This window comes from Pelodiscus sinensis, chromosome 15 (assembly GCF_052426305.1).
Source record: "Pelodiscus sinensis isolate ZL-2025 chromosome 15, ASM5242630v1, whole genome shotgun sequence".
NCBI classification, from domain to species: domain Eukaryota; kingdom Metazoa; phylum Chordata; order Testudines; family Trionychidae; genus Pelodiscus; species Pelodiscus sinensis.
In genome coordinates this window covers 30084909-30100468 of record NC_143066.1, presented here as the reverse complement: position 1 = coordinate 30100468, position 15560 = coordinate 30084909, and the positions used below count along the sequence as shown (strand labels likewise).

Here is a 15560-nt window from a genome sequence, read left to right as displayed (position 1 = left end):
GAAATAGCAGTGCAGGCAGCCCACCTGCACAATTCTTAGACAGCCCACCTGCAAAATTGTCTCTTCTCAAAATGAACTGTCTTTACCTATGGCAAGTTGGGGAAACTTTTTTGGGTCGGAGGCTGCTGACTTACAGAAAAAAATCAGTCGGGTGGGGGCTGGAGTGCCAGTGCGGGCTTCCCAGTGCTGGGGGTAGGAAAGAGCCTTGAGCTCTGGGGGCTGGATCCAGGCAAGCCCGGGACTGCTTCTGGTTCCTGGGCCTTTGGTTCTCCACTCGTGACCTAAGAGAAAGTGATTAAAAAAAACTTTTCTCACCCTGCTATTCCAGAATCAAGGGCTAGAAGACACCAGAGAATTACTGAGATGTAAAGATTTGATCTTTGGGTGTGCTTGCAGCTAAGTATATAATTGGAATACTCCTCTCGCTATATTGTCTCTCCTCTCGCTAGCTTTCTAGCCCTTGTTTTAGACTACACATACTTCATCAGGGTCATAACTGGACAGAATGGTGTTCTCTCCATTATCTCAAGGATTTCCCAAAAGCCTTAGAATTGTTTCAACTGCAAAATCAAACATAACCCCATAAAATGTAAACGTCTAAGGTATCTTCTGGTTGCATCATTTCCCAGTGGTCCCTGTCCATCTTTGCACAAAGAAAGCATCCACATTTAGAGATGATTTGTTACTGGGACGCAGAGTGACTCTTAAGATGCAACACTTGGCTTTCAAGCCTTTGGATGCATACTTCAGAACAGATCCCTAGACAAGCAGCTTCCTAGATTGCTCATCTACCAAAGTGAGAACCAGAGAGTTTCTAAGGAATCAGGACACCTTTCTGAGGGTACAACTTCTTGCCTCTAAGGGAGCAGAGGACATCAGGATGGGTTCTTGCCTGTTAAGGCTTGGCTCTGACTTGAAAAGCAAAGACTCTGTGAGGGACTATATAATGAAAATCACAGTACAAGCTTTATCCAGTAATTCTACTGATAATAAATCATAACAGAAGTTATAATTGAAAACAGTTGCTTCTGGTGTTCAGTTCTGGTCTTCGTTTCTGAATGTGAATATTGTAACAAAATCTTTTCTTAAGCTTTCAGTCAATGGTCCCTAGCTTTGTTTTCTCAATTCATCTTCCCCAGCGCAACTCACTCAAATTTCCCCCCTATATTTTTAAGATCGCATTACTTTAGCTTCCCAACTCAGCCATTCCTATTCAGAAACCTCTCAACTGACAAGACAGTGGCTCATTCCCTGCCTCACTTACAATCTCTCAGGGTACGTCTACACAGCTGCAGTATTTCGGAAAAACATGTTATTCTGAAATAACATAGTGAGCATCTACACTTCAAATCATTTTTTCAAAATAATGGTGAGTTGGAGGACTTCTTACTCCACTTCATGGTAACCCTCATTTCATGAGGAGCAAGGGAAGTCGAAGGAAGAGTGTTCTGTGCTGTAGACAGCACCAAAATCTGAATTACTCTATTTCGACTTCAGCTATGCAATTGACGTAGTTGAAGCTATGTAGCTTGATTCGGCTTTAGCTCTGCTGTGTAGACGTACCCTCAGTTAATTCCAATATGGCCTCTCACCCACTTGCAACTCCTTCTGTTGTCCTGCTTGCCACAAGGCAAAAGGAAACATTGGCACCCAGTGGGTACTGCACTTTGTATAGGTAGCTCTTTAAAATATTATTTCCATCATTGCTTGTTTGTTTTTACTTATTTGCCTGAACTTGTCTTTCTTGGCTGACATCTTCAACTCATATGTCCCAGTCTGTTCTGTTATCTTGCAATATAACCATTATATAACATTTCGTTGAGCATATTATTTTGCTTCTTTATGTTATTTGCTTAGCAATTTGTTTCTGTCACTCTCCCTACTCTTTTTTTTAACCTTTTTGGTCAACCTATTGTATTCAACTCTTAAGGTGCATCTACACTGCAGGGCTTAATTCAAAATAAGCTACGCAAATTGAGCTACATCAATTGCGTATCTTATTTCAAAATAGCTTATTTCGAAATAGGGAGCATCTACACAGCACTTTTGAAATAGACCACTCTTCATCCAACTTCTGTAACCCTCATTGTATGAGGAACAAGGGGAGTCAGAGTAAGTCCTTCAGCTTGACAGTATTTTGACACTATTTCAAAATAACTGCCTGCTGTGTAGATGCGGACTATTTTGAAATAGCATTTGTTATTTCAAAATAGTGTTGCAGTGTAGATGTACCTGTACATTTGCATTTTCCTTTTTATTCCTTAACTGCCTATGCTTGTCACTCACTGTGGCATTTATTCCATTAGCTATCTTGGATTCTTTGTCTAAAGCATCATTGCTCTTTATTCAGTAGAATGAGAAATATACAGTTCCATACAAAAACAGCCTACATTCATTTCCTTTCCTCAGCATTTTTTCATCTGGGGTCTTGATTCGATTGTGATTGTTAAAGATCCATCTGCTATAACTTATGGCTTCATTTCTGAATCACTGAGTCTCTCTTCCTAGTCCTACAGCTAAACTGCATCCCTTTGCTACAAAAACATGCATGTTTCTTTCCGTCTCTTTCCCTCACTGGCTTCCTGTGTCTCTCTCTTCCTAGGAGTCCTTTTAACATGTCTACTTTGTCATCTCCATTGCTGTGGATTTTCCACTTTCCAAATGCCCAATCCCTTGTTGAGGATTGGAGAAAACCAATTCTCCTAGTTCAGGGGTGGCCAACCTGTGACTCTTGAATGCGGCTCTTTGCTCACAGAAATGCGCTCTCAGGGTTACCGCTCGTTCAGAGCCACATGCCCACTTTGTGCAAGCACCCCAGTTCCTGGAGGGAGAAGTGCGTGGCTGCGGTGGTGGCAGCTCCAGTGAGACCCAGGCATTGGGTTACAATGGGAGATGCTTGGGGTTCCTGGCTCTTGAGGAGGGGGAGGGCATTGGGTTGGGGGGCCTGGGGGGGCCTGGCTCCGGGGGAAGGCTGTGTGGCTCTTTGCACTAATATCCACAGCTTTTTTGGCTTTTCATGTCTAATTAGTTGGCCACTCCTGTCCTAGTTGTAGCCAACATCCTTAACATACCCATTGTGTGGTCAGAGTATAGTCATTAGTTAACTATTCTTCAGTAGTCCCTAGTCTAACGGGGTATATCTACACTACCACCCTAGTTCGAACTAGGGTGGTTAATGTAGGCAACCGAAGTTGCAAATGAAGCCCGGGATTTGAATTTCCCGGGCTTCATTTGCATCTTGCCAGGCGCCGCCATTTTTAAATGTCCGCTAGTTCGGACTCCGTGCCCGCAGCTACACGCGGCACGGACTAGGTAGTTCGGTTTAGGCTTCCTATTCCGAACTACCGTTACTCCTCGTGGAACGAGGTGTACCGGTAGTTCGGAATAGGAAGCCTAATCCGAACTACCTAGTCCGTGCCGCGTGTAGCCACGGGCACGGAGTCCGAACTAGCGGACATTTAAAAATGGCGGCGCCTGGCAAGATGCAAATGAAGCCCGGGAAATTCAAATCCAGGGCTTCATTTGCAACTTCGGTTGCCTACATTAACCACCCTAGTTCGAACTAGGGTGGTAGTATAGACATACCCATGGATACTTGCTACAAGGCCTGACAGTCATGTTGGATTCTATATCTGCATAGAGACATTCAGTGATACAACAATTTTCATAATTTCATGGTACTAACCAAAGAATTTATAAGTTGTACATATAATTTCTCAGGTTAATCATCTGTTTAACATACAAATGGAAAGAAAAAGTCTCTTAGCTGGGAACTGTAATAGTGAAAATAAAATTGAGAACCTCAGTAAAATGGTGCATGTTGCCATCTAAAAGGGATGTTTGTGTTTATGTGCGTTTTCAACTCTTAGAGCAATAAGTTTTTATTTTTCTCAGTTGATGTGTGATGTGTATACAAAAGAGTAATGGGACAACTGGAAATAACTTTTGGACTGGAATAATGTGCTCTACTATGTAAGAGAAGAATAGTAAAAAAATGTTAAATTTAATTGAATGCGTCAGTTTGAAGATGCAAGCTGCATGTCTTCAGCAAAGAGTCTAAACAGCCTGGGTTTTTTTCTTTCTTTTCAACAGGAGCGTGATGGAATGAGAGCAATTCTGGAGTCATATGACAATGAGCTGACCCCATCAGAACACTCTCCCCAGCTGAGCCGGCGCATGCGTGAAGCAGAAGAAATGGTGCAGAAGATGCATGCGCACAATGCTGAGTTAGAGGTAATGAATGAGGCGGCACCATGCTCCAACTGTAGTTATAATCTATATAGCAGTGGGCCACAGACTGTTCCTTTCCATCTGATTTCTCTGATTGTGTATGCAGCATGCTTGTAGATTTGGAGGAGGAGAAAGCCACCTGATGTGTTTACATGCTGAGTTCATCTGGTTAAGTTGTCTGTTGGGGCCATTCGTAAATCCTTTATTTAATTGACATTAAGAGAAAACCATAAAATCAAAGTCAGTTTGCAAAATACCTTTTGAAACAACTTTTAAGAAACAGGTGAGTGGGCATGGGCTCAAAACATATGTTGCAAAATCTGCACCAGTATTCATTCATTGATTTCAATACATACTTATACACACATAGTAGAAATGTGTTTTTTCTCATCATAAGAATATAAGACCTTGGTCAGACCAAAGTCCCATCTAACCCAGTATCCTGTCTTCTGACTGGCCAATGCCAGGTGCCCCAAGAGGGAATGAACAAAGCAGGTAACCATCAAGTGATGCCACTCGCACCTTCTGATGTATTACCTGGTGCTTTACTGAGAGCTAGAACAGAGAGTGGTTGTGTTATAGAGCAGCAGACAATGGTTCCCATAAAAGGCCGACAAGGGAGCAGTTGCTTTCATAAGGGCAGAAGGATCAAAATTGGAGTAGAGTCAAAAAATACTACAGGGAGGGAGTTACAGGCATAAGGGGCAGCATGAAGAAAGCACAAAGCACTTAAATGGGAGCAGAGATGGGATTTATCTGAACATGGATGGGAACGGTAAAGATGGTAATAAAGATGCAGACAATGGCAGAACTGTTAGAAACTTGACAGGGCAAGAGAGGGTCTAGGGAATTGTAGAATTTGGGTATCTACAGAAATAAAAGTGAGGGCTCCATATATTTGTTGATTCCAATACAGCAGAATTTGCTGAAGAATTCATGTCTTGCTGAAGTTTTCTGTTCCAGAATCTCATCCTTAGTTACAGTCATGTGCATACCTAAAGTCGTACAGATGATAATAGGAGATCTGTCTTTTGAAGCGTGATTATTGTTTAGTGCTAAGACTTGTGAGACTTTGCAGACTCTAAAGGATTTTCAAGTGATTTTGAGATCTTTAGGAATGTATCTATCAGCACTTAGAGGCCAGCTAGCCTTCAGCCTCATCGAAAACAATTTTTCTTGTCAGATCAAGATCATCTGCATCGCCCAAAAAGAGACAGAGATATCAGAGAAAATATCTGTCTTCTCTTTGTCAAGTGTTGTTCACTGTCATTGTCTTCATGGCAGATTTGACTCCTTGGTCAGGAGCAATATAAAGTTCATGAAAGAACTTCCTATCCGTATCCCGCTTCTGGGGTTCCCCCAAGACCTTTTCAATTTGGTCCTCAAGAACTCAGTTTGCCTCTAGTCTCGTCACTGACTTTCCTTTATTGTCATATGGTTAAACTACACTTGAGTTGATCAGTCTCAAGCAGAGGTGGTGGGTTCATCAATCTCAAGCAGAGGGTGTGGGTTAAAGCCATACCACACATCCAAAGTTACACAACAAACTTCTTGCTTTAGACACATTTACACATTGCATTGTATTTAATATAGATTACATGACATGTTTTGAAATTGGCTAGTTACTTTGTAGGAATTGATCCTTGTACAACACACTCATTCCATACCCTGACCATGTATAACTTACTCTTAAGCTCGTTTTTAGATTCTCAACTTATTTTGTCCACTGTAAATGGTTCCCTGGATATTCCTCCTTGTCTTACCTAGTACAGGTATTCTGTTTTCAGACTGCTGATTCATATACCTCCCTAATCCTGTCCCCTAAGAAAGGGGGCCTCACCCATGTTCAGTTATTCATGTCAAGCCAGGCGTAAATTCCATTGATTTTTGTTTTTCTTTTCTATATTTGTAAATGTTTTATTTGCTTTTATTTTTATTTGTTTTTTATAAGTTTACTACTCTGCAACACATTTTTAAGATTGTAATAGTTGTAATTGTTAGGGATGTCAACGTGTAGTTGAGTAAACAATTAATCAACAAGTTTAGGCATATCAATTAATCCTATCAACTACATGCAATCCACCTAGCTGCCTCTGATACAGAGCCAGCAATGGAAGAGGAGGTGGAAGCTGTGTGGAAGGTGAGTGGGGCAGGCAGGAGCCGGTACATGCAGGAAGATGGCTTACAAGCTGGCTGCCTGCATGTATCAGCTCCTGCAGAGCTGCTCCCTATCCCCCTCACCGTGCTGCTGCCTCGCTGTCAAAGGTACTGGTGAGGGTGGGGAGCAGGCGGGAGCCGATATATGTAGGGAGCCAGCTTTTAAGAAACCCCTTGCAAGATCTCCAGAAGACATAGCTGGTGACATTACCTAGGGCTGAAACTTGAGTTGTAGCTGTTAATCTATATGGCTACAGCTACTTGAAGAACTTTAGGAAATTTACTTAACCCAGTGTTCTAGAACCAGTACAGCTCCACTGATTCTAGCATGGGTGACACAGTCCCTGTCATGGTGGAGGGAGGAATGAGAGAGCACAAATGAGTCCTGCCATTGGGAGGAAAGGAGGCATGGGGGGGTGGGGGGGGTGCGGAACTTCTTGGATGAGAAGGAAGGGGGAAATGGTGTTCACACAGGGCTGCTGGCATGGGGGAATGGGAAAAGGGGATGGGGACACACAGCTACTTATACGATGAAGGAAGTGTGGGGACAGGCTTGAATAGAGTCTCTAAAATAGGGGAGATGAGAACAACACACATGGAATTTATAGGGGAAATAGAAGAACTGAAGGAGCTACTTAGGCATGCAGTGTATTTGTCCTGCAGAATCCACAGAGTGCATGACCTAATAATTCTGTTTTTTTTTTTAAATTCAGAAAAATACTTTAAGGGGAAAAATTTGAGTCAGTCTCTGTACACCATATAAAGGCAAAGAGCATAACATCCTTTATATGCACTGTAGTTTACCTTTAATAAAAAATAATTTGTCCTATTTTCTCATATAAAGAATAATGCTCCCACTTACCTGTTGTGTCTTATCCCAGGGTTTTTCTTTATCCAAGGTTTCCATTTTATTTAAATCTATTCACACATTCCCAGCATGTGCATTCCATTGTTAGACTTATAACTGACAGACTTTTGCTTGTGTATGGTAGAGAAAAGGTTATTTTATGATCCCCCTCATTTGTTACCCGCAACTACACCTTCTCCAAAGAAATCATACAGGAAAAAATTGATTTTCTCTACAGGTATTTTTAATATATGTTATCCCCCTACCACATGGATTGTATCAGCCATTCTGTGTGAGAAAAAAAGACATCCAGGGAAGATGGTGGTTGATAATGATATAGTGCACGAGGGCAGGGAGGCAGGTGAGGACAGGAGGGCTTTCGTATTATCTGTTTTTTGATCATGAAGGAGATGAGGTCTGGATATTCCTTTGCACAATGGTGTGGTGTAGTGTGGGGGCCTTGCTGATTGCTGGGCTTGGGCAGTGGGCTGTGGATGACCTCCACTGGCAGCTGTTTGTAGCACGACCCAGCAGGACAGTGGATGAGTCACTAGGCAAGGGTCTCCCAACCTGTCTGAACGGTTGCCTCCCAGGGATAGAGGCAAAGGGAGGAAGGCAGGATCCAACCCCTGGCTGGGGGGCAGGGCTGGAAGAGAGAGTAGTTTCTGTCTGGAATCATGGAGGAAGCAGCCTAAGCAAGGGGGCCTGGGATTTAGGGGCCCAGTCTCCCCCATCTCAAGGGGGGCTGAAGCATCCTAGTCCTGGCCCTGTAACTAGATTATATCTGTGCTGTACTGCATCCTTGGAGAAGCAATAAACTCCCTCAATCCTACTGGCTGGCAGAGTCTGTTCGTGCCACTACGAGGGTGCAGGAGTCAGAGGAACCCCGACACGTCGTTACAAATGGGTAAATTGAGTTTAAGGGGAGATGGTAGAAATCTTCTGTCAAAGCTAAATAGAGATAGGTCTTGAGAGCAAAGTGTTGAGTTCTGGTAGTTTGGGTAAGATGTTCTATGCCTGGAATATGCACCCTGAGACTTTGTCTACACTGTGAGCTAAGGATGTGACTTCCCTGTTCACATACACTTTGAGCTAGTGCAAGAATAAAGAGCTATGCAACTGCTGAATCTGGTGAGTATTTACTTGGCATAACTTAGCCTTGCCTGCACTGCCACTACCTGTGCTCTTGCAACTTCACTGCTAAATATACTCTTGCTATCACACCCCTAACTATTAGCATAGATCTAGTCTGAGTTAACAGCACTCAAAAAAGTTAGGGGTGTGCGCACATAGATTATGCGATTATGTATGACAGTTACTCTCCCCAAGGTTACTCAGTTTTTTCTGTCTCTTTTTACCTCTTCCTTGTGTGGTTTTGCCCTATGAAATGTTAAATGGTAGTGAAAATGTGACATCTAGATGTAAATCAGAGAACTTTTTTTTTCCCCAAAGTCTTGGCACATTACAACATTGATATCAAACAGTTGCAGTAAACCATAAGAACAAGATACCCACCTGACCTACATCCATTAATCAGAGAAGGAGAACACAGCAAATGATCTGCAGTATGTTTCTAACTTCCAAATACCACCCAATACAACTTTGTAGTACCTCCTCTCCCCCAAAACAGATCTTGGAGAATAGGTGGATCGTGCAAGTATATTTTTTGAAGGTCATCAGATACGTGATTGGCAAACCAAGAGGAATTTAAATTCCCCAGTTTTTAATGAGGGTACCGTTTGGACCAAGAGGATACTGTCAGCTTGGTATGATACTGCTGAGATAATGTATGGCAAAAGAAGCATCTGTCAGGGCCAGGACCTAAAACAGGGCTTTATAAATAAAAAAACACACTGTATGCAACACCAAGGAATTGATCAGTAGCCAAGGTATATATTGTGGCTCAGGTGTTATGAACTCTTGGAGCAAAACATCAGTTAGCAGGTGGGCCATGGCATTCTGCACTAGCCACAGTTTTCGCATATCTAGAAGAGTAGTCCAGTGGCTTATAGCCTGAAGCACACACATGCATTGATAAATGCGGTTTGGGCACCACCTTCAATCCAATTTGTATCAAGACTGTAAAAACCTGAACAGATGGCTAAGTGATCAGGATCTGTTTGCATTTACATGGATCCTCACACCTGCACTCACTAGTCCATACATGCACACTTTGTTCTGTATTTCTGTGTCCTGTTGTATTGAATACACAGGTTCAGTAATACACTTTTCCAAAACTTTGAATGTGAAGCTGGGAAAAGAAGAATGCCATGCAGAATTGTGGTCAGAGAAAGCAACATGGTATAGCTGTCTGTTTTGAGTGGTTAATGACATGTCTTGCATGTATATAAGTCTGTGTTCTGGAGAGTACAGAGAGCTGAGAAGGGAGGACTTTGCCTCTAGGTACTATGTCGATTGGAGCTCTAAAAATACCTAAAATAAACAGAATCCAAGCTGTGTCTGTAACTTGAAATGGATTTTCATTCTGACACTGTGACATCAGCAGTGTAAGTGACAACCACTAGCTTGATGAATTTTTACTTGTCTAGCATGTACTAAACCTGGCTTCCATGTGAATAGGACAAATCAAGAGATGCTTGGACTAGAGTTTTACGTGCTGGCAATGATGCTGACACAGCTCTGCATGAAGTGTAGGGTTTGAAAGGTTAACACCAGCTGCATAAAAGTGAAATCATCATAAATATAACTCCATTAATAGCCATTTTATTAAAACACATTTGGCTCCATATGAAACATTAATGAAGAGAGATTTGCAGGGAAGACTCACACTGACACCTTCAATAGTCCCTAGCATTTTTTACATTGAGAGATTTATACTGTCTGTGAGCTCCATATGTACTCTAATCAGTTAATTATGAGCCTGACAGTTTCAGCACATCCAATGCCATATGTTCTGATTTTGTTAACCAGGAAAATTTGGAACTGTGCTGGTAACCTCAGAACTCATTGACCAAATATTATCATCTTATCTTTATCTAATAGCTGTGGCACATCTGCTGGTTGTGCAGTCTGGGCATTGCCAAGGCTTGTAATGTTAGATATAAAACTGATCTTCACAAAGAAAAGATACTTAGCAGTCACCCTGTGTTTAAGGTACTTAAATGTACATGCAGATGCAATAAAATGTTTGGATAAAAGTTTCTCCTTGTCTCTCAGCCAGCCTGCCTCTCTCATTTCCCCCTCTTTGCAATATATCCTTTTTCTCTCCTCCTTCCCTTCCATTTAACTCATCCTTTTTCTCTTCTGTATATTGATCTTCCTTCTACCCTCCTATGCTGATTCTTTCTGGTTTTCTTGCCTCTAAGGTACATGCCTTCTTTAGTTAGAATAAGGTGTGTCTGTGATTATGGGAACCCGCTGAAGAAATTTCCTTCCTGCTGTGCAAGGCAGGGAGGTTTGCTTTGAATCACGTATCTCTTTCTCCTCCAACTCCACTTTACTGTGCTGTTTTCCTCAATGAAAACTGCAACTGGCAGACAAGTATGTCAGAGAAGTCTTCTCTGATCCCTCTGGTTGCCCATAAGAATCAAGTTGGAGCCTCTAGAGATTTCTTGCCACTTCAGTCTTCACGTCCCCCTCTCTCCCCCACTGTTGTCATTGAAGCATCTCATCTGTAGCACATGAGGGAGAAAATTGATTCCTCTGGAGACTATGCTAATGTGCCCCGTGCTACTGCTGAGCACTGAAGCAATCACAGAGCTGGCAGAACAAACACCTTGCCTAAACAGCCTTCCTTTCATGATCTCTTTGGCATCTTCTGGTAAACTTGTGGTCTCCCAGGAGCAGTGCAATGCTTTGTGTTTCTTTCCCCTTTAGAGGGAGCACAGGTTGGATCTCTATCCTTTGGTGGTCTACAGAGTGGGTCATCTTGGATTTTCTCCACATACTGCATTTTTTCTTGCTCTGGCTATATCCCTCTCAGGTTTCTAGTTTGACAGCTTCTGTGACATCCCCCTTCTTCTCCCCATTGCTCATCATTGGATGTTGTTTTGGGAGGAAATGCTAAGACCTTTTACTGAGGATCCCCAAGTACCTGACTTCTGTTAGGCTTCACAACATCCGTGTACAGTAGGTTGGAGTGTTGGTCCCATTATGTACATGGAGAAAGTCAGGCACAAAGAGGGATAGTGATTTGCTCAAGGTCACATAGTAGCCTGGTCTGTGTAATAGAAATTTCCCTCCATGCTGAAGTGGATTTTAAAACTGGCTGGTACTGCAGTGTAGATAGGTTCCAGGCAGCCCTGAATTGTTTTGGCTGAATGAATCGCTGAAAGAAATCAGGGCACTGTTTACTCTGGGAGCTTATCCCAACACAAACCCTGGTTTAATTAAAGGTATTTTTTTTTAAAGTATGTAGTTGGTGTGTAGACACTCTCTTATTACAGTGTGAGAGGCTTCTCATAATTTAGTTTAACTCAGTTACTTACCAAAGTACACCAAAATAAGGTTAGAAACAGAAATCAGATTGTCAACACACAAACTTCCATTGATTTAGCAACACACTTTTAATTAGGCCAAGGTTAGTTTTGATGTAGACATGCCCTGAGAGAACAACCTGTTGCACGATATCTGGTAGCAGTGGGCATCTTCTAGTGTTGCTTATTTGGTGATGAAAATGGGCTAGCTGCTAATGTAGGCAGAACAAAACCATTTCACAGGACTGTTGTATTGTACCGCATCTCTCTTGTGCTTCCTTAAGCAATGAAGAAAAAAAGAGTTTGGTTCTGTTGACATTAATAGATGGCACCACTCTGTGTCTTTTACCAAATTCATCTTCAATGATACCATATTTACTTTCAGATAGTTGATGAAAATGTTTAATAGTGTAGCATGTAGTACTGTTCCCTATGGAAATCCGTAAACATTCAACAATAACTCCCCAGCAGCATCTACTTTTTGAGATCTGTCAATCAATCAGATATTAACCCATTTAATGTATGCTCTGTTGATATTATATAATATGCTGCTTTTCTTTTTTATTCAGCGTGTTCTATGGTATTAAGTCAAATGCCTTACAAATGTCTATTTCTAGAGTGGTGCAGGACCTAGGCAGCCTGATGTGCAACCCAAGGTCCCTGCTACCACCCTGCCTCTGTTCCATATCTCCACATCCCACTTCCACCCCTTTTCCAAAGCTCCACCCCTGCTCCATCTGAACCCTGCTCTGCCTTCTTACCCTCTCCCCTGAGCAACATGAGCTGGGGGATTACAGGGCCTGATGCAAGGCAATAGGAAGGGTCTCTCCCCCCTTCACTCACCGTAGGGGCAGGAGCAGGAGTGGCCTCGCCACCTACTCTGCCCCACCTCCCTCTCCCAGCCAGCTGAACTTGGCTTCACTTTGACAGTGGGAAGCGGTGTGCCCTGGGGCTGGGGTAAGTGCTATGGTGAGTGCTGCCCTGCACCAGGCCCTCATAATCCCCCAGGTCCCTCCCATATATAGGACAGAGTTGGCTGCTGTGGCCTGGAGCATCCACCCCAAATCATTCTATGAACAGAACATCTTTGTCTATTACAACTGCACGGTTATCTTTATCAACCAGATTTGCAATCTCAAATAAGTCAATTGAGCACTGGCAAGAACTGTTTTCCATTAACACTTCTTGACTAGCATTAAATTATTAACTTATTTAATTTTTTTATCAGTTGAATCTTGTACCAGCTTTTCTGTTATTTTCCTGGGATTGATATTGGGGGTAATTGCTTCATAGTTACCCAGGTCATCCCGCTTGGCTTTTTAAAATATTGGTAGAACCGAGCACTCCTCTAGCATTCTGAGGTTTATTAAAAATTAACACCAGCAAGCCAGGCATCTCCTCTGCCAGCTCTCTTAAGACTCTTTAAGACTCTCTTAAGACTGTTGAAAATTATTTAATTGTCCTCATGGTTAGAGTACATCATCCTGCGTTCTAAATGCAGAACAGAAATATTAATTGAAGATATCTTCCTTTTCTGCATCATTGGTAACATTTTTACAGTTTCTAGTAATGGACCTTTTCTCTTCCTCAGGCTTCTTACATTCCTAAAATAATTTTAATTACCTCCTTATTATCCTTAGACCTGCTAGCTTTTGGTTTTTGTATATCTTCAGCTTTCTTATAAATGTTTTGCGCTTCATAACTTCTAGTTTTTATCAATTGCAGTTTCTCCCTTTTTCATGTATTTTATATTCCGTTTTTATTTTTTATTGCTGTCCTCACTTGACCACCTAACCGGAATGGACTTTTTTTAGCCAAAGCTGTCCTCTTCCTTAATTGAGACTTTTTGGCCCTCCTCTTGACTCTTCTTAAAGAGCTCCCAATCTTCATTCACATTTTTTTTTAAACTCTGAGGCTACTGTCTGTTAAATTTTTGAGAGAGACCTTCCCATACTCTGTGTCCTCAGCAGGTCATGAGCAATGGAATGCAAACTGGTTACGACTGCTGGCCTAGAACCTGCAAATGCCAGCTTCCTGGTAGCTCTACAGAAGTGAGTTCTAGATCCATGGGGCCTCACATCCCTCGGCAACCACCAACTTCTAGTCCAGTGATTAATTTATCTGTGTCCATCATAATGAGGTTCAAAAAAGATACCTCATGTTGGATGCTATACCTGTAGTTGTGTGAGAACCATCATCTCTACAATTTTTAGAAACTCTAATGATGTTTTAGTAAGGGCTGCATGAGATCTCTAGCATAGGTCTCCCAAAATTGATGTTCCCCATAACACAATTCTTCTTTTCATAGATTATACAAGAGATTAAGGAGTAACTTATTGTTGTTTTCTGGTTTGATTTGGTGGTCTATAACTGACCTTGACCAATTTGCTCCCCAAAGTTTTGTTCATTAAGACTTGCTCTGTGTACATTCAAGATCCTGCATGTCTGAGTTATCAATAATTCTATAAAAGGTAATGATGTCTTTAGAGTGCTAATTTAGCATGCCTTCCTCTTCCTCCGCCTCTACCGTTTACTACTCTATCCTGTCTGAACAGGTTATATCCAGTGATTTAAAAATTCCAGCCACACAAATCATCCCACTAGGTTTTAGCAATGCCAATTATATCACATTTCTTCTCATCAGTGAAACTTTCCAGTGCCTCTTGCTTGTTATACCCAGACTCCTAGGATAGGTACATAAGCAAATGAAAAATCTCTTCACGTTCTATGTCCGTTGGTTTAATTTATTTACAACATGCTGAGTTTGAAGGTGTACTGCATTTGCCTAGGAAGCACCATTCCCTTATATTAGTTTAACACCCTCTTGGCTGCTCCAGCTGATCACAAGCTGATCAGATTAGCCCTCCTGCTATGTGTGAGATCTCTTCCACTGATATGTGACCCAGAGGTCCACAAACCTTTAGAGTCACATAGTCAGTGGTTCACCTCCACTCTTTTCCAACTGCTCTCTTCTCACTGAGAGAGGGTCCGATAAAGACAAGTTATTTATTAGTTCCCTAAATAGAAGAACTAGAGGACACCAAATGAAATTAATGGGGAGAAGGTTTAAAACTAATAAAAGAAAGTTCTTCTTCACACAGCGTGTAGTCAACCTGTGGAACTCCTTGCCAGAGGAGGCTGTGAAGGCTAGGACTATAAGGGTAAGTCTACACTACCACCCTAATTCGAACTAGGGTGGTTAATGTAGGCAACCGGAGTTGCAAATGAAGCCCGAGATTTGAATTTCCCAGGCTTCATTTGCATATTGCTGGGCGCCGCCATTTTTAAATGTCCGCTAGCTTGGACTCCGTGCCCGCAGCTACATGCGGCACGAACTAGGTAGTTCGGATTAGGCTTCCTATTCCGAACTACCGTAACTCCTCGTGGAACGAGGTGTACCGGTAGTTTGGAATAGGAAGCCTAATCTGAACTACCTAGTTCGTGCCGCATGTAGCCGCGGGCACGGAGTCCGAACTAGTGGACATTTAAAAATGGCGGCGCCCAGCAATATGCAAATGAAGCCCGGGAAATTCAAATCCCGGGCTTCATTTGCAACTCCGGTTGCCTACATTAACCACCCTAGTTCGAACTAGGGTGGTAGTGTAGACATACCCTAATAGAGTTTAAAGAGAAGCTAGATAATTTCATGGAGGTTAGGTCCATAAAAGGCTATTAGCCAGCGGATATAATGGTGTCCTTGGCCTCTGTCTGTCAGAGGCTGGAGAGGGATGGCAGGAGACAAATCGCTTGATCATTGTCTTTGGTCCACCCTCTCTGGGGCATCTGGTGCTGGCCACTGTCGGTAGACAGGATACTGGGCTAGATGGACCTTTGGTCTGACCCAGTACGGCCATTCTTATGTTCTTATGTTCTTATGTCCTTTAGATTTT

General features: G+C 42.3%; 1 protein-coding gene across 7 annotated transcripts in view; it reads left to right on the top strand.

The window, feature by feature from the left end:
* Positions 1-15560, top strand: part of MAD1L1 (mitotic arrest deficient 1 like 1) — a 749374-nt gene that overhangs the window by 353228 nt on the left and 380586 nt on the right. For all 7 annotated transcript variants that reach the window (XM_075899591.2, XM_075899593.2, XM_006112872.4 and 4 more), the window contains one exon: positions 4093-4233. In XM_075899591.2, coding sequence (XP_075755706.2) covers positions 4093-4233 — 141 coding nt within the window. The remainder of the gene's footprint in view (positions 1-4092; positions 4234-15560) is intronic.